The following is a 21,204-nucleotide window of genomic DNA, read 5'->3' as shown; positions in this document are numbered from 1 at the left end:
TCTAAATGAGTTACAGATTTCTACTCTTTTTTTATGAAATAATTGAGAGGATAGATTTCTTCTAATAAAAATAATCAGTTAACATAGATGACAGGACAAATGAAATTTCATTATATTTCAGAAAATGAGAAGTTGATTTATTATTAAAATAATAGATTTTTCACGAATGAATAAATTGAAAAGCAACCAACTAGGAATGGTTTAATGAATGTCTGAAACATGAAAGAAGTAGACAAATTTATTGTTTCTACGCTCTGAAAACAGTTCGTTAAGTAAAAAGTATCTACGATGATGAAAGAATTAAGAATAAGCTCGAAATTTTATACAATGTAAATTGAATTCCAGATTTGAGACAAATGAGATATGAAACAGCACTAATTGTAAGACTTCCACAAGAAACTCTGTGGAAGTCCTTGCGCTAGTTAATCATAGAAGAATTTCTCTATGCTATTGTAATTTATCTATGTTTATGACTAAGTATAGGGGCATTATAGGAAAGATGCTATTTATTTATTAACTCGTTTTTATTTTGTTTTTATTACCTTAATGCAAGCTCAAACAATACCTTGTTTTTTCAAATAAATCTTCAATTACAACTCTGGAGGGTATCCTACTAATATCAAAACGATCTCGCACGACTATGCACGATTATATTTCCTGTGGATGTTTTTAATGACTTTTCATTGCTTTTGTTGTTCCAAAATATTTTTTGATCCTTTTGTAAGAATGTAAAATGAAAAAGAAATCGAGATCTAGTATAACAATTAGTATCAGAGAGTAATGTGCATAATTGAGATGCAAAAAATTGACATTAAATGCAAAGTGTCCCAACATGTGATATGAGCGTGATTGTTACTAGATTTTCAAATAGCAGGCCATGCTTTTCGAATTTATAAAAATAAACACTATTATAACAATGGTCATTGTTCAAAAATGAAATTTTAATTTTTTCGTGACGTATTTTTTTTTTAATTTTATACACATGGAATTTCTAATAACTTTGAACAAAATCAAGTCCTGTGAAATATTATCTAGTGCTAGTCAGAAATATATAGTCTTATACAAATGAAATAGCCAAAATAAATGGTTCCAATAGTTATACAAGTAAGATGAGGAATATTATGAGTTTGGATAATTTTGGATAAGACATTATGGTAACTTGTTTTAAAAATGTTCCAGCACTTAACAATGGCCACCATTGTGACTCATAATTCGGCGTGAATTCGAAAATTAGTAAATTGAATTTTGCTTATGATTAACAAGTGTTAATCCCATTGGAACGATGATTTATTGTTTTGATTTACTACCGTTACCAACTAGTGATCTATTCGTGAAAGTATTATTTAACAATTATTGATAGTGAAAGTTTAATTTAGAACCAAAAGCAATTAGTTTTCGTAATATAGCACAGTTGATAATGATTTTTATACAGATATTATCATAAATAGAAGATGAAAGGTGATATGAGTAAATCCCTAATCGGAACATGTTATAATCTGTTTGGAATCGTGCTGTATACGAGGGAATTTCTAGTTTTCTCTATTTGTAGTACTTTATTCTATTATACAATAAATTTTAAGTTAATCTGATTATAGTTTCCAAAAAGCCCCTCTTCATTCATTCATTATACATTATAATCAAGTTGTTGATACAAATATTTAACTGAATAAAACTTAAAGCTGCTGATCAATTTCATGTTTACCTTGTTATACTGGAATAAAGATAATTATTTTTTTATGAATATATCTGACGAAATACAAAGTAGTTTTGTAAGGTATAGTTGATTTGATCATTAATAATAATAATAAAAGACATAATACTGGGTGAACCATAAATTTTTTCACTTTTGTAACAAGTCTAGTGCAGGATGTGGGGTTATTGAAATTACATCATTTTGAAGGTTACAACATTAGTAAATGGATGCAGTAAGATGGCGTAACGAGAGTTCATTCGTTATTCACTAATTAGTTTCGCGATTTGGAGATAATCCATAGTCCCCTCGTAGCCCAGACTTATCTCCAGCTGATTTATTTTCAAGGGAAAAGTTTCGAAAATATGTCTCAGGTTTCGGGAGTCCCAGCGGCGAGATGAACAGTATTATTTTTTATAAATCGTTTTATTTTTCTCATTTTGAAAATTTGTTTGAATAAAATATATTTTTTGCACATGTTTTTGCTTCACCCTATAATATTTATGCCTCTATTAAATCATGAGTTTATCGTTTATAATTTCGTTTAATTTGTTTTTTACACATATTTTACGTAACAATTTTTTTCGTTAACGTAATTATAGAAATCAGTTTTATACAATAATAGCCCGGGTTTATTGTGACAAAAAATAGCAATAGCTATTAATATTATTGAATATACTACATGTGATATCATAAACTCCCAGTAATTAATATTTTTATGATAAAACAACTTTTTTAACCCTCCTTGTAAGTATAATAAAAGTAGAATAATTACTGATGGGTTTTTAATAATATTAAGTAATTATTTTGTTAATTTCTTTTTAATGAAACAACTTCTTGAACCCTCCTTGTAAGTATAATGAAAGTAGAACGATGACTGTTTGGTTTTTCTTAAGATTACGTTATTAATTTTGAATAATACGCTGTGTGAAGTATCAAACACTCCCACTGGTTATTCTTTGTGATGCAACAACTTTTTTAACCCTCCCTGTACGTATAATAAAAGTAGAATGATGACTGATGGGTTTTCTAGTTGAAATAACGTTTAAAAAAAAACCAATCGAGTCCAGATAATATACTTAATTAGATAATGACGAAAATTTTGGAAAAAATATTAATTTTTCCATAACTTGAGATTTGTGACATTATTTTGAGATGTATATTAGGAAAAATTGTGATTGAAGGAATTAACAAGAATTTTTTCTCAATTGATATATGCTTTAGAACATTAAAAACCTCAAAATATTTTGAATAAACCCCTCATGATCGAATTCTTTGATTTTTATTTAATAAATTTTCTATGAAACGATTAACCCTGTATAAGGAATATCTTTGGGCTTCGATGTACTAATATATAATTATAGATTATTAAAAAATAAATGGCATTATCGACATTTGATCATCAAAAACAGATTATTAAAAGGTTTGTTAACCCTATTTATAGTCTAGCAAAGAAAAATTAAATGAATCAGCTGCATTATCAAAACATTCGAATTTAAGAAAGGAGTAAAATGAGAAAATCATGAAGAAGAAAAATTTTTGATGAGAGAACGTCAGATTTAACAATTTCTGAAGTTTTCCCAACTTCAAACTTTATCAATTATTAATAAAAATAATAAAAAGTTTGAACGACTGAATTGGTCGTAAGTGAAACATTTTTTCCTAATTCTTAGGGAGGATATACTTTTTTTAATTAAGCGATTATATCTTCGAACCTATTACCTTGAAATTCCTTATAAACTTCATTGTTACATTAGCCTACTGACTATGATAGAATCAAGCTGTTTTCAAAATAAATTATCATCCAGCACAGACATTTGAGGCTTCATAAAGTGCTTGACTAATATATTGCGTTTAACCTTAAGAACCACTTTGTTTATACATATTTCTAATTTTCATTTGTCATGAAAGTTAGATATCGGTCTAAACCAATTAGTATAAATAAAAAAAAACTTAATTTACGTTTTATTCCATCTAATTTATCTAAAGGTATTAAATAAAACCCAATTTAAAATAAAATTCCACGTTACTTGACAAAAAATTCATAAGTTATATTTAATTGAAATGTAATTAGGAAACAAAATATTCAACATTATTTTAAGTTAATTTTATTATTTTTATCTTTTCTGGTGAATCCAAATGATTATGACGAAATTCTGATTATAGGTGGACAATGTACAAAACTCTATTCACACTCTTTCTATTCCCCTCGTATTAACAAAATATAAATAAAAATTCACATGATTTCTAAGTTTTTAGTAGTTAAAAAAATTACTTCACAGTAGTTTCTTTAATATTTATTTATTTCTAATATTTCATTCGTTATTTGGATATTTTTTTGGAATAATTTTAAAAAAAAATACCATTTCTCTAAGTGATGAAATCTGATCGAAACTGAATACTGACCACGGAGTCTGAAGTATGAGTCGAGCTTTACTAGTTAGCGTTCGGGAATGATCGTCGTAATACGACAGCTTATATATAACTGCTCTTCCCGATTCGCTCAAAAGAACGCAACGAAACCCTAGATATTGAATTCGAGTGAGCTGTCACATTCAGAGGCGTCTTGACCGATTTCCTATTTATAAAGTGAGGCACGCCTATATTAATTTAAAATTAAAACAATGTGTTCAATTCAGTGATAAACATTAGAAAATTGCACATATATATTGTCGGATTACAGCTTAATTTAGTTAATTTATTTCAAGTGGGCTCTCACTCTAAACGTTTTCGTTAAGAACCGCCGGGTGATTTATTTTCAGTGGTGATAATTTTTTGTGAGTGGGCAAAACATAAACTCACTGTGATTATTTGGATTTTTTTCGATCTATCCAACTGGTTCGATTTATAAAAGGTTTGTAGTTATTATTTCATTCATATCCTCATGTGACAGTTATATATACCAAATTTTTTTAATGATTCATTTATTATGATAACAGTATTTGCTACTATTTTTGTAGTAGTTCTGGCTAGTCGTACAATCCACGGTTACTTAATATCTATTCACAAATGCCCTATTAGATATAATTCATTTGTTTTATTAAAAGTTTAGAATTTAAATTTGTTAATTTTTACTATTTCTATCTCTTATTAAACGTTACCCTTAATAAAATAATACATACCTATGTAAGCCAATTCTATTATAATAAAAACTTTCTAGTTTTTAATTATTAGTGAATGGTGTGATAAACGAAAAAATAACCACAATTGTATTATAATTCAACTCTTGTCACAATTATGTTTATAAACGTTATTATTTCATTTATTTTCAAAATTAGATTTCATATTTAAAACTTGTAATTTGATATCGATGAAGATACAATCGTTTGTTGGCTACTGAATATAATTCGATGTTACCTAACCCTACTTTTACTCAATCAATGAATGCAAAATACGAAATTCTACTTTCTATTGTCAAGTTTGGGAGCGATAGGGGCTAAATTTTTTAATACTTTTTTTCTAAAGAGTAAACCTTGTTTTACACCTAAAATGTTGATTTGAATTAGATATACCATAAAGTTATGCGTATAAATTATTAAATTATAAATTAAATTAATTTCTAAAGTACGAGGTGAGAATAATAAATAATCAATTTATAGCGCTCACACCTATTTTTAAATCATTTTTCGTCTATTTATGGTACCATAGGAAATGAACTTTTTAAAGATTAATTCTTATTTGTTACGTTACGAGGAATGATTCAAAAATTGTAGATGCTTGATTTTTGTTTGATCCTATTTTTATTTCATTTAAAAACTCAACTGGACGTCTAATATCTTGATAATTTGATTTGAATCGATATATTTTGGTCTTTATTTCTGATTAACGTACAAAACATATAAAAAACTGGGAATTACCATGTAACTAAACAATAATTAGAAATATTATTACTGGCTTTATTTAATTACTTAAAAAGAAATAAATTTGTTTCCAACGATAGATTTACAGTGGAAATTAATAGTTATTAGTAAAATACGAGTTAGGACTGATTAAACATCGATTATTTTTATTTATGAACAACTTACCTTTTGTGAGTTGCCCAACAGTTAAATATCGAAACATTTTTGAGGTTAGGTTGAATAATTAATGCAATCCTTGAATAAATTTGAAGAGTATAAAAATTAACACTCAATAATAAACTTTAAATACAATAAAAACTTAAAATGATTCTCTTGTTCAATTATAATTCTGCTGGAATGTACTTAGTAATGATACATGTACATAAATTGGATTAATCTGTTAAAGATTATTTTTGATGTGAGGTTTTGTACATATCTAATTTTAACATTTGAATTTTTTAGATAATGACGTAAATATACTCTTTGAAACCTATAATATTGTTAACAAGAAAAATATTTCAACACGAAGATTTTTATTGTTAAACTTAATCACTAAGTCAAAATAAAAATAATTTTTTTCGCGATAATTTAAGATTATAAAAGTTATTCATTGCCTTTATTTATACAATTAAACACTCGTTTATTACGTATAATATACAGGGAGTTGCATTTAACATAAAAACATTATGAAGCTAATTGTTGATATATTCCTTTTTATGTAGGAGAAAAAAATTATTCAAAATATTATTTAAACATCATATACTGATAACTCATAACGTTTTTTCGAATATTTTGATCTATATTTGAAAGTTATAGTATCCAATGCAAGTTTTTTGTGTCATCTCTATGAGATAAAATCGAAATGCTAGTAGTAAGTGATAAATTACTATTGAGTCTAACTAAATACCCTCAACCCTATTGAGACGTAGATGAATTCTTATTTTAATAAAACTTCATTAAATATTCGATTTATTATCTTAATATTGTCAAGTATAAATTTTATGTTTATTAACAGGGTTGTATTGTCTTAAAATTGTTGATTTATCAATATGCGGTGCTTCAGTTATAGTTCTACTTATGTAGTCAAAATATGACACCACAAAAATACATAAATATGTCTGTGAACAAATTACACAGTTTTGTGAACATCACGATCGAAACTTTGTGATGAAATTTCGATTGAAAAGTACAAGGGCCCAAAGTTGAAATCTCGGTCATTTTTTGAATATCTTATGTTAGTGCTGTACTTTGCCATTTGTCACATGATACTGGTCACATTGACCTAACTTTAGACCAAATCAAAGACATAATTGAAGAGGATCGTCTAATAAATGTTCCAGATGTTGCGAAGAGTGTACATTTATCACAGACAACAATTGGAAAACACTTTAGATATTTGGGATAGTTAAGATAGTTAAGAAGCTTGATGTTTGGATATCTCACGAATTGAAAGAATCAACTTTTGCGATATACAACTTAAACGAAATGAAACCGACTCTTTCTTGTAAAGGATCATCACCAGTGATGAAAAATGGGTCCTGTACAGTAACGTAGTTCGAAAACAATTGAGAAGAAAACACGATGAACCAGCACTAACCAAATCGAAAGCTGTAAAACAACAAAAAAGCTAATGTTGTCATTTTGATGAGATTTCAAAGGTGTCGTGTTTTTTGAACTACTTCCAAGGAACCAAACGATCAATTCCAATGTTCACTGTTTACAATTAATGAAACTGAATGAAGCAATCAAAGAAAAACTGCCAGAAATGTCAAGTCGGTTCCACCTTGATAATGCGAGGCCTCACACATCTTCGGCAACTCGTGGGAATCTATTGGTGCTTGGCTGGAAGTGATGCTACATCCCCCATACAGCCCTTATCATCATCTGAGTGAACTGCAGCCGGTGAACCGCGTCCGAAGCGTCCAAAGACATAATATTCAGATGGGAAGGTTATGGTATCGTCGATTATATCCAAATCAACAGAGAATACTACATAGAATTGTTGGATCGTTTAAAGGCAAAAATCAAGGAAAAATGTTCGAAGAAAAACCTACTGTTTCTGTCTAAATGGAACGAATTACACTTCGAATTGCTTCCTCATGCACCTTATAGTCCAGATCTGACCCCCAGTAACTACTGGCTATTGCTGATCTCAGAAAAATGCTCGCTGGTAAGATTTCAGTTCAAGTGAAGAAACTGAAACTGAAGCCTATTTTGAAGCAAACGACAAAACCTTCGAGAAGTTAGAGAAGCATTGGAATTGGAGATTACATTGATGAATAAAATCATATTTGGCAAAAAATGTTATTCAAACGACTAGCACTTTATTTAATGTTCAATATTCTAAGATAATAAAATGTTATAATTCGTTATTGGCAATTTAATTAATTTTGCTTTTTATTTTGAAAGATAATCTCAGTCAAAATATAAAATTTTCTAATGATCAAATTCGTTTATTTTCATTATTTGTTTACAAAATATTTTCAATAATATATAAACAATAATAAAAATTTTGTTGATAAATATTTGTTGTTTTGTTGTATATATATGTATATAAATATATGTTTTGATTTAAAAATGTTTTTAACAAACAGATTTTTTTCTAAATTAATAATTTAGTAATTCCAAAAAATATTATGATTTGTTTATTTTGACGAAATTCCACTATGCATTAGACGGGCAAATAACCTTGACAGACGATTTTCCAAACAACTATATATGTAACAACAAATATTTCGAACGAATGAATATCTTCGAAGAAAGTGAAAGTGACAATTTACGTCATACGTTACTGTAATCGTTGATTCAATGTACTAATTTCACTTGACAAGAGTCATCTCATTTTTGGTTTATTTTCAACAAATCGATGACCTACATTTTTAAATTATCAATAAACAATCACCAATCCGCAATCTCCATTGTGTAACTATTTATAGATATAAATAACATATTTTTTGAAACCACACATTCGTCCAAATGGAAACTAAAGCAACATTCATACACATGCATCAAAATGTCAACTAAAGTAAGGTTCACACTGTCATTCGTCAATATGTTTACTAAATCAAGGTTCACACACATTCGTCAAAATGTTAACTAAAGCAAGATTCACACTGTCATTCGTCAAAATGTTAACTAAAGCAAGGTTCACACACATTCGTCCAAATGGAAACTAAAGCAAGATTCACACACATGCATCAAAATGTCAACTAAAGTAAGGTTCACACACATTCGTCCAAATGTCAACTAAAGTAAGGTTCACATAGTCATTCGTCAAAATGTTAACTAAAGCAAGGTTCACACTGTCATTCGTCAAAATGTTAACTAAAGCAAGGTTCACACTGTCATTCGTCAAAATGTTAACTAAAGCAAGGTTTACACACATTCGTCCAAATGGAAACTAAAGCAAGATTCACACACATGCATCAAAATGTCAACTAAAGTAAGGTTCACACTGTCATTCGTCAAAATGTTAACTAAAGCAAGGTTCACACACATTCGTCCAAATGGAAACTAAAGCAAGGTTTATACTAAGTAGCAGAGCTACTTGCAGCACAGCTATAAAGCTCTGCTACAAGTTCAAAATAAGGCACTGGTGATCTGCTATATAGCTCAGCTGTATAGCAAATTCAATCCTATTATCTCTGTTGAAAATATCATAGTTGATGCGGCGAAAACAGCGGCTACTACAAGATCTACCTTTTTCTTCGGCACCTGGCTGGGAACTGAACACTCCGGTTCCTCCCAAGCTATATGTAGCTCTGCAACACGGAATGGCATCAAATTTACGAAGCTCTCCATCTATATAGTGTGACCCAGCTTAAGATTGATCTAGTTCAGTGATTCCCAAAGTGTTCCAGATATAAACGTTGGACTCGACACAGAGGTCCACGTAAATACCATTCAAGTAAGTAGAAACAAGTAATATATTGAAGGAACTATTGATGTAAATCTTTACACTTTAGAAGAAAATGAAAGTTGAAAGATAATCCTTTATCAAGATCCATTATATCTGGGCCTCACATAGGCAAACAAACGCTGGTGTACCATTTATAATTGGCCGTTCTACGTTACTCTAATAGAACGGCGGCGACATGCCTGTAGTTATTCCATAAAAACAGGCAACCATTTGCTTCGAAATGCCTCGTACGGGAATAACTTTTGTTGGATTTGGCTCGTCTTAAAAAAACATACAATCGATTGTTGCATCGAACGCGAAAAAATATTTTTCACTGATCTGACCCGGTCCTATTATTTTTTGTTTGCAAAGCTGAAAGCCAAGGTAAGACATAAAAGATTTAGCAGCGAAAATGGAATTAACGAATATTTTAACTTTAAAGATGCATTATATTTGACATAAGTGTCATAAAAGCTTTGGTCGGGCTTTCTAGAAAGCTTGTGAAAATAAAAGACGAATATATTGAACAAGAATCACGTTTTTTTTTTTAATTATGACCTTTATATGTTAGGAAATGATAGACCTCTCTACGTACATCGCATCTCCCCTATTGAGAAGATTTAGGTCGTTGTGAATTGCATTTTATTATACAGAATCAGGTGGAACTTGTTTTTTTTTTTCGGTTTCGGTAGTGCGTTCAACCAACTCGTTAAAAACTACACAATCCTATTGATGTTATTGCAGGAAAAAAAATATGCATTTACACAACCATAACTTTCACTTTTATAAGATCTAATGTATCTTTTAATTATACGGGGTGCTTGAAAATAACGTATTGTTTACAATGATGTAATGCTGAAGTTTTATTTGTTAGAATAAATTGCAATGTTACGGGGGGCCACGAATCAAACCACGTAAGAAAAGTTCAGTTAGTTTTTGATGGATAAACGATCTTTGGATCGACTTCCACCTTGAAGTAGTTAGTTTTCAAACCGTTAGATAGCCTATAATGCGCTAGAAGGGAGGCGAATCACGCTTGGGTTTGGTAGAAAAACGTATCATGTTGGCAGCGCTGATATCCACGTTGTATTGTTGCTGTGAGGTTTCATAGTGTGTCCACTTTGTTGTTTACTCATTTCCCATCATTAATATAACGGCTAGTGATTTAGAAATAGTGAATAACCGTAAACGTGCTGTTCAGTTCGCCGAATGGAGTGACAAGAAGCGTAAAATTATGTAAAACAGTGGAAAATCATACAAAGCCAATTGCGGAAAGGACGATGTCGTTCCTGAAAAGGTTCCATCTACAAATCCTCGAGGATGTTCAATGGCTTGTGATAATTTCTTTTACTCCTTAAATTCATCGCTCTACGTGAACCACGGAAAAGGCGTACTGGTAAATCAGATTCCACATCAACACGACAAGGTTCTTTTGATTATTCTTTGAATGTGAAACCCGTGTGTCGTAAAACGTTTGCCATTACACCAACACCAACAAAAAATAAAAGATGGTCAGCTTGCACTAAAAGATAAGAGGGGCACTCACTTGAATCGTCGAATTGTCTCATCTAAAAAATGTTCGAGTGTCTCCACCGTTTATTCAAACAGAAATACCCTGATAATCGAGAAAACTCTACTTTGCTTGGTAAGATTTTGAAAAGAGAGTTTAATTTGACGAAGAGATAAAGTCGATCGAAGTTGATAGTCGTCTACATCATTGCAAAGCTGACTCTTTTAGATGATTCACCAAACAGAAATGCTATAACAATATGTGTAAACCTACAGGAAGTCTTTAAACCTATGTTAACTCACGAGGACGTGTACTACCAACGTCAGTACTATACATACAACTTGGCAATGCACAATATGACTGGCATCGTTGTAAACATGTTTGTTCGAAGGAAATCGGATCTTGCATTTTGAGATACACCACCTCTAAATTTCGACCACTACCCCCTAGTTTGGTCAGATCGATGTACAGGCCAAAACAATAGTTGGAATAAGCTCATCCTATATAGTTATTTAGTGAAAAACCGACCATTTATTTGTTCTTTTTGACAGAGATTTCATTCTTATCGAACGTGCAAAGAAAAGAGTGAAAGCCCTTGTTCTAGGTGATTGGAAACACGTAATAGTTGGTGCAAAACTAAACAAACCATTCTTAGTATTGGATCAAAGTGGAAAAATCTAGAAAAAATCATGATAACAAAATACCTCTGGATGAACAGGTGTTTCCGACCCGGTTTAATCCATGTGACGTCAAGGATCTTCCCAACCTCTACTCAGCACTCTTGCCCAAAAGAGAAGAAGAAGGACCTCATGGATATGGCTCGGTGTCTCACAGATCCTGACCATAGGGCGTTTTATAAAACTCTTCCATCAGTTTTGTAGTATTTTGGAGCTAAGGTAGCAACCACTTATATTTTCTTCAGTAACTTGTGTTCATTATAAATGTTTGTGTCATTGTTCATGTAAATATTTGTTTATTTTCTGTCAATAAAATCGGCTTAATCGCTTCAATTTTCTTATTATCCCTCCTCCAATATCCCAAATCTTTCACCAAAATGTGATTGAACATATCAATGAATAGGTAGATTTTGTACACCCATTAAGTTTGTTTTTGCAATTGGATGAGTTTTATTTAGTGGAAAAACGTTATATGTTGCTCTTTAGTTTGCCAGTTGTCGTTTTAATTGCGTTTTGGACATCAGTCACTCTCCTACATGCAACGTTTTTCCGGCCAGGTATTCATATGACACCTCCATTGACATTTTTCACAAAAATTCAGTTTTGGGAAAGTGAAATCTCTCTAAATCATTGACAGTGTCTGCTTTGATCACAATTTTGTATATTGCAGTTGTTCACGTTGCTATGTCTATATTAATACTTCCATAATAACTTACCTCCTGACGCATCTATTTATCTGGGTCAGGCATTTATCCATTTAATTATTTGTTTATGTAATTTCAACAGACTAAATTTCGTTAATTTCGAGAAATTTTTAAAAGATCTGACAAGTGAATGTGTATGACGAAACAAAAAATCTAATAATACTAGTGTAGTGCGTGAAAGTTTGTTGAAAAATCTGGAAATTATCTCGACCTTCCTAATGGGAACATCAATCATAAATAACTTTTATTTGCTATTGTATTCGGTAAGATTTATTGTAATCTGACCGTTCCCTACGGGAACCAACGTCGTAGTTAAGCGATTCCATATGTACCTTAGACACTTGAAGTTTCATTAACTTATCAAATGCCTAACCTTTATTTTTGTATTGATATGGCTCTAACGACATAAATATAATTAATTATAGATTTTGTATACAATAGGATTAGTATTTAAGAGAGAATAAACATGCATTGAGTATTCTAGATAGTCTTGACGTCCAACGAGAACAGTGGTCAGATTATTGAAACCAAGTTAACTTTTACATTATGGTTCGACAAAATTAAATTCTATCATAATCATCTAGCTTTACTCCATGATAACTAAAGTTTCTCTTCTTGGATATACTGAGATATTGTCAAATCCTATAGTAATATACAAGGGTGGTTCAAATTTTCTATAAAAAATTTTATTATTAAGTTACAGAGATGAAATGTTTGACAGTTTTCGTCATAATCTACATACTTTTGCCACCTCTCCGGAAACATTCGTATTCTTTTACAACCGAATTGCTTTCGATGGATCGATTAAATAATAGTCGCAGGACGACAAATCGGGACTATTAGGAAGATGATCCAGAGTTTCCAAATCCAATTCGTTCAATGTTTCCAAAGTCTGTAATATCGAGTGTTTTTTAGGACGTTACTATAATATTACGTGTTTACAGTTCGTTATTCAGTGAGAAAATCAACCGCAAGTGAAGTTGCTTCGATCTGCTGGAACCATTGAAAAGAAATCGCCCAATATTTGCACAGAACATACATCGTAACTGCTCCCCATTTCATTTTCAAAAGAGTAAGAGTCCATAATTTCTCGAGATGACATTGCAGGCCGCAGGCTTCCGATGTTTGTAGATATTGGTAAACGTTGAAAAGCAGTCAATCATCTAGTTAACGAAGCCAAGCTTCTGACCAGCACACCGAGGTTTCAATTTTTGCACCAACGAATTTTGTTTTCGACCTTTCTAGAAGACCTTGGACGTCCGGATTTTGGTTAACCAATGTTGATCCGGTCTCCTCAAACTTCTCGATTTATTTTCCAATCAGTCGAGCACTTGGCGCATCATTTAAATAACAAATATTACAACTTTTTTACGTGCTACATTTTTGTAAAGAAACGCTGCGTAGATACTAAATTCCCAAGATCCAGACGTACCGAATAGCTGCGTTTACACTAAGCAATACAGAGTTGAACTTTCCTTTAAGACGCATTGTATAACAGGCAAAAACAGCAGACCTGTAAAAAACTATCGCGAAAGAATTGCAACAGATAAACTTAACATGAAAAAAGACTATAGAAATAGCGAAAAACAGAAGGAAATGGAAAGCCTTCCTTTTTAATGTTAAAACCAAGCAGAAGAGGGTAAACAATCAAGTACTTCGAGTGGTGCTTGCAGGATGAAGTTCTGTAGGTTGTAGTGCTCGAGAAAGAAGTGCCTTCCATTCCACCGGCTTGCATTTCTCGATGTTCATGATCCACATCTGCAAATACATGGGTGGTATCATGCTGGTCAGTTCGGAAGAGTATTTGCCGTTGTAGTATCGCTAAAACAATGTTCGTTCAACGAAATTTCTTCTATGCTCTAAACTGTCCAAGTTTCTGGTCAACTCTGGATCGCCTATAAATCTCCCGGCTGTCTTCTGTATTTAGTCGAGCATCTTCGGGGCTTGCTTGGGAGCCGAGCTCCTATGGGCGAGCAATATTTTAAAGATGGAAGAATCTAGGCCTTGTAAAGGGATATATATAGTTTTTTGGTCTTGAAGTTTTTGTGAAGCTGCTTCGGCTGAATCGGTCACGTGATTATACCAAGACTATATACCAAAATTGTCTTTTGTCAATTGTACAATCTCAAGGCTGCTATAGCGATGACATTTGTTTTTACAAAAATTAATAGTCCCATTTACAGAATTCATAGATGTATTATTTTGTAATAATCTTATCGAGTATTATAAAACGATAATATTTATAATAATGAATCAACAAATGTGATTCATGGGATAGAAATGAAAACACTTTCTTAATATTGTAAAGAGTCTACTTGTTTTAACGAATACGGTATTTTTCTAATTGCATACCTTGACCCAGTTTTAATTGCAGTAATGCTGTTTGTAGAATACGTGAAACATACCAAAACTTTCAACGTATTTATGTTAGATAGATTATGTTTTATTTAATTAGTTGAAACAATAAACGCCGTTTTCGTATTTCAAGTTCGCCTTCGCGAAATGTGTCAACAATTAACAACAAAAAAGGGCGAAACTTGCGAATTTCTGAGAAGTACGACGGATCAAGATGCAACAAAGTGCATTAGATTCGGGGGAATTTCAGGAAATTTTGAATTATGAATAAAGGCCGCTTGATCTGATTCAACACAACGTGCAATATTTCCTGATCAAAAGCATGAAGAGATCAAGTTCTCAGTTGATTGGTTAGGTCTTCCTTAGTGTTTTTTCAAACGTTTCTTCATCAATTCTCAACTAATTTTTGTATGTTTTCTCGTCTTATTCTATAGTTAAACTCAAGCCCCCCTTTGATCTATCCAGACATCGCCTGGATGTTCTTTTCTGCCATTCAGGCTCCAAAAGCAAGATAGTAACCGTATACATTATTTCCACTGATGCATTGACTTTTTTCTTATTTACTACTATTTGTTATTTTCGTTTTCAAACTGCTCACAAAATATTAAATACATTTTAAGATCAGGAAATTGTTTACTTTTGGAATATTTATGGAATTTAGATTAGTGGCAACCATGATGCGATGTCAAACGGCCTTAAGAAATGAAAATTGTATTTGTACAGGGGACAAATTTGGAATTTCTGGAATCGTCATATTGAAAACAATCTTTACATCAACACTTAACGATTACACTATCTGACGCGCGTTTCGTTAACCAAGTTATAGTCTTCAGAGACTGAAGGTAAACTTCCTTCCCACTGAACCCCTGTGAAAACTCGTTATGAATTTAGTCAAATATATACATCCTGTGTCACTGAATACGAATATCATGACAGAAAAAGTCTGGTAGGTACCTGGCACCCAGGATGCCTGACATCATGTCGTCTACTAAAGCCCCGTGGAAATTAGTTATGAATTTAGTCAAATATATACATTTTGGTGGTTCTTGAGGTCGCTGAACACGAATATCTTGACAGAAAAAGTCTACGAGGTACCTGGCATCCAGGATAGCTGAAATCATGTCGTCTACTAAAGCCCCGTGGAAATTAGTTATGAATTTTTTCAAATATATACATTCTGGTGGTTCTTGAGGTCGCTGAACACGAATATCATGACAGAAAAAGTCTGCGAGGTACCTGGCACCCAGGATACCCGATATCATGTCGTTTACTAGAGCCCCGTGGAAATTAGTTATGAATTTTTTCAAATATATACATCCTGGTGGTTCTTGAGGTCGCTGAACACGAATGTCATGACAGAAAAAGTCTACGAGGTACCTGGCACTCATGATGATGAAAACTCGTTATAAATTTGGTCAAATATATACATCCTGGGGGTTCTCGAAGTTTCTGAACGTCAATATCACGACGGCGAGGTACCTGGTGCCTGCGGTGGCTGGTTTACTCAAATTGTTGAGGTCTTTGTAATGTTTAAGAACCATTAATTTATTTTGATTTTCATAATCTATATATTTTTGATATTTCCTGGTTTCTTAATGCATTTTTATTTTTTTATATCGTATTGATTGCCTTTTAATCTATTTACTAAATACTGAGATGTTTGTCCTATGCTAAGAGATCTAAAATCAAGACAATTTAGTAACAAAAACATATAAAAGAGTCTTAAGAATTAAGAAACTAAAGAAATTTATTTGTTTATATTTTAATTTTTGTTTTAGATACCAAAATGTCACATCTAGTTACCAGTGTTATAGATAAATACCATGATATATTAGAAAATAAAAGTGGTAAGTTCATTTTTAATAATTATATATTGGAATAGGTCATTATATAAGTTATACCATTTGAATAAGGGCCCAAACTTTTTGGGTACTTGCACACAAATTTCCCAACGAGACAGAAATAACAAAAATAGTTAAAAAAACACCCTAATGTGCATAATTTGTTTGAAGAATAAAATGGTAGAATGTTGAATTTTTCAACAGTTATGTCGATTTCGCGAAAGTTTATTTTTTTCAGTATGAGCTATTTCTTAAAATACCGATTCAGTTTCTGTTATTTATCTATTTGAGATTAATATTTTATACTTAAAAAAAATGAAAATCCTCGATTACAAAAACCAAAATACCCAATTAAAAATTGATATAAAAGAAACGACGATGCTAATTATCCATTTAATACCTACGAAAAAATAATAATTTTTCAAAATTATAGATGAAATTGAATCAAAAACCTACACTTTTTTTTACTTGGATTGGCAATAAATTTATTTTCAAGTCCGGCGCATTAACTAGTTACATTAAAACATGAACCAGCACATTTTTAATTATTTAATTTAAGATATAATATTATGAAATTTGAAAGAAGTAAATGCTGTGCTTGAGAGGTGAGACGAAATCGAGATCACTTTGAGACCCAAAATAGAATGATTAGACCAGGGTAGAAGCCTTTAAAAACAATAAAAAGCAGAAAAAAAATAGGATGAAACCTTTTTAAAAAAAAAATAATAATTTACGCTTAATCTGAGGCCGAGAAGTGAAAGGACAAAACTATGTCCTATGGAAAAAAAGTTTAATAGCGAAGTTGTAGATAATAAAAAGATCCACAACTATTGTATTGACACTTTTTCCACATAATCTCAAAAATTTATGTGAAAAATTGAAATAAATCGAGTTTTTTATTTATTACAAACAAAATATTTGTCACAAAATTAATGAAAACTTACCTTTTTATTTTCCAAACACATTGTAATTTATTTGATTCGAAATATTTATGTTTTCATCATATTTTGACTCACTATCGAAAAAGCATCATAATAAAGAATTAAAACGTCAAAATATCAGCGTTTTATAAAAAGTTGGTGAAATTGAAATTTCAATTTTCTAATAGTGTAAAAATATTAAAATCACCATGATAATTTTTTTCAGAAGAAGTAAAAAAACTCGCATTCGAAAGTTATGTACAATTTTTAGATATAACATCACTCAATAAATCTTGTGACTGACACACAGATGGCGCTAACATTGTCAAATCTATATGATGCCCCGTCAAATGGATTCATCAGGGTTCATCACGATGCTCCTTTTTTTTAAAATTTTGATTTATATGGGTGTTGTTTTCGCTGTCACATCTCCATATTTGAATCCCGTAGTTCTTCTGGTTTCTTTTTCATGTGAAGTTTCCAGCGTAACTTCGAATCTAGTGTAAACCCTAAATATTTTGCTCATTAACATATTATAACTGTTAATCGTCTATTTTTAATTGTTTTTTTGATTTTTTCCTGCTCAAGCTTATCCTCCATTTTATTGGTCCAATAATCAATTTTATTAATTGATGCTTCTTTGTGAGAATGAACTACGGTCTAAATGGCTGTGTCGTCCATTAATGTGGATGTTACTAGTGTATAACAGGTAGAGAACCGGCCCAAGAACACTACCTTGTAGTACACCCGCGTTGATTTCCTTTAAGTCTGAGTAAACATCTTCTTGTTTTATTCTGAAGGCTCGTTCTAATATATAGTTTTGGATATAGGTTAGGCAAGAGTTTGTTCAATTTATATTTAAGCCCTTCATGCCAAACTTTGTCAAATGTCTAAGCAACGTCTAATAAAACAGAGGAGCAGACTTCCTTCTTTTCTGGTGATTTTTCTATGAAATCGGTTATTCTATGTACTTGATCTATGGTGAAGTGTTTTGCTCTGAAACCAAACTGATGTGAAGTTGCGTTACTTTCATTATAATTTTCTTTGGTGAATGTTTTAGTATTTCCCCAATGCCAGAAATTTCTTCGGGCAGATATTTCCTTTGTAGTAGTTATTTTCAAGCTGTCTTCATTTTGTTTTGACTATTCAACTCTTGATGCTGCTGTGAAAATGTGTGCTAAATGTTCTGCATATCTATTTGCTTTTTGATGGTTGTTTCTAGCCCAGCTACCATCTCGGTTTTTTGATTGGAGGTTTTTGGGTGATTGACCTCTTTAATATTTTGGTCTCGTTTGTCAATTCGTTCAAATACTTACTTATAGTCTTATTCTCGATATTTTGGATTAGTCTTTTCAGTTGCATTTCAGTTGGGTAGCATTTAGTCTGGTTTTATCTTCTGGAGCTCTAGTTTGATGTTAAAATAAAGAATAAAGACTACTGTTAATATTTAATTGAAGATACTCTGGAATCTGGATAAATTTGACTTGATTGAATTGGAAAATTTGTCGTATTCGAAACGAATAATCGATCTAACTTATTTAGAACCTCATATCGTTTCCCGTTATACCGAAAAACGACTATTTTTCTATAAGAATGAGTAATAGCTTATTTATTATTGAAGTAGGTACTTAAGTACGCTTATCTACAATAAAACTGATCAATTACGCGCAATTTCCGCAGAAATCGATTAACGAAATATTTTATAATGCTTTTCCACTTCTATAGATTATTGACCTTATGTTTCTAATATTATTTATCGAATCATATCCAATCTTTTAGGTATATCTACGAAAAAATTAATTACGTTTAATCGAAAATAATCAGTGTTCTTTTAAATTATAAATAAATTTGCAAAAATATTTAAATTTCTTACGCAATAAACACAATCAAATCTATTGAATATTCAGTTGAAAACATTGAACTTTCACATTTTGTTTTTACGTATTGGTAAAATTTAAAATTCAGACATTAACGCAAATCTTCAAGTCATAAACAAAATAATATACCAATTTACAACCATATGGAGTAAATTATAACCGATTTTTTAATATAATGTCTCTGGTGGGCTTCAATCGTGACCATAACAACAAAAAAAATTGCTACTCACATCCTGAAAATAAGCGATCTCTCTATGGTTAGGTTAGGTTCCAAAAATAGAAATATCAAATGATAGTAACGATTGTAGTTGCTTCACCTGCGTGTTTATCTACTACAATAAACGACACTTTTCACTATTTTAACTCTTTTTTTTTTAATCACCACACGGTGCTCGATACAATCCATTTTGATACTAATATGTGCCTCTTTCTACCGTTTGTAAGTACATTATAGTGAGTCCCAGGTAAATTTTTATGGTGTTATTAATGAATCAATGTTTAATTGGTAACAGAACGAAGAGGAAGTCATTGATACTATTTTCCATCGTTTTCCAAGTCTGTAAAAGGGTCCACTATCGGATCACAGTAAAACTGAAATCCATTTTAAAGTAGAATCAGGAACAATACTAATGGAATCCTTATTTGTTTACAGATTTTTTTAACGATGAGGTGAATTTTTTCCACACAGCGTATCTTACTTATTCATTTAATTTCTTTATACGTTAACTGGATACACTAAATTATTCACTATTCACTAAACTATGCACTTATTACTAAACACTTATCTAATTATTAACGACATCGGATTATTTAGGTACTGAATGTGGCTACTAAACTGCGCATATTTATATAAAACGGATTTCTCGATCATTCGGATTCTATAAAAAAAAGTCAAAACACGATATAAACATCCTATAAAAACTATACGAAGTATGCCGCTTTATAATCAGCGCATTCTAGGAATTTGTACCCGGCGCGTCCACCAAACTCTAGATTCTATTTACATAATAGGTAGGGTTCTGCCGCTACCCAAAAATATCGATGTATCGTGTTATATGTCCACATAAGGCACTTTTAAAATTTTCTCTATTGTTTAAGTGCCAACATTTATTAACTAAGTAATAAACATTGTAAAAAAAATCTCAGATATGATAACACAGATACCTTCTTACCTAATAAATGCTATCCATTTTAAAAACTGCTACTTATTTTATTGAAAGCAACAAAACTTCCTTAATTCCTCAAAATATGGCAACTAAACTATTAAAGCATTGTTTGCTTTTTTACGGAATAAACGGGTGGGTTTCGTTTTTAGGATATTGAATGAATATTCCCATAACCGAAGATTGCTCCTAGTCACTGGATGTGTCATATTACTTGCTGTTGATGAGAAACTGACAAGAAGGAATAGTAATCAAATAAGGGAACTATGCTGTTAATATAAATTATAATTTTAATTTAAAAAATTAAAACGATTACAATATAGTATAAATGAATATTAAAACTTAGGTCAGTTATTTATAAATGGAACCAAAGAAAATTAATAATTACAATATAAAATAAAAACAAATCTACAAATTAATATTAAGTTTTACAAACATTACCAAACGGGAAAAAGTTACACTTTAATTTTTAGCAAGACTAGCCAGAAATATTAATTTTTCCAAGTATTTTCGACTTAACCTGTTTCGGGTCTTAGTTAACGTTGAACCAGTCTTTGAAAAAAGCCGTTCACAGGAAACAGAAGTGGTCAAATTAACAAAATATTCCCTTGAAAACTTGTACAGGCCTAGGAAAACAGTTTTCATTTCCCCCCAGTGCTGCAGAGGATTGCTCTTAAGCTCCGAAACTGAAGTAGTCAAGTACGAAAAAAGTTCATGATTAATTATTGGC

The 21,204-nt window shown here is 31.2% G+C and overlaps 1 protein-coding gene across 1 annotated transcript in view; it reads left to right on the top strand.

Annotated features, from left to right (window-relative positions):
• The first annotated feature begins 4,155 nt into the window (after nt 1-4,155).
• LOC130443230 (elongation of very long chain fatty acids protein AAEL008004-like) overlaps nt 4,156-21,204 on the top strand; it is a 32,388-nt gene continuing 15,339 nt past the window's right edge. Inside the window, exons 1-2 of the mRNA XM_056777758.1 lie at nt 4,156-4,544; nt 16,452-16,520. Of these exons, the coding sequence (XP_056633736.1) occupies nt 16,460-16,520 (61 nt within the window). The 5' untranslated portion in view covers nt 4,156-4,544; nt 16,452-16,459. The remainder of the gene's footprint in view (nt 4,545-16,451; nt 16,521-21,204) is intronic.

Source organism: Diorhabda sublineata, chromosome 4, assembly GCF_026230105.1.
Source record: "Diorhabda sublineata isolate icDioSubl1.1 chromosome 4, icDioSubl1.1, whole genome shotgun sequence".
NCBI lineage: Eukaryota > Metazoa > Arthropoda > Insecta > Coleoptera > Chrysomelidae > Diorhabda > Diorhabda sublineata.
This window is presented reverse-complemented; position numbering and strand designations above follow the sequence as displayed.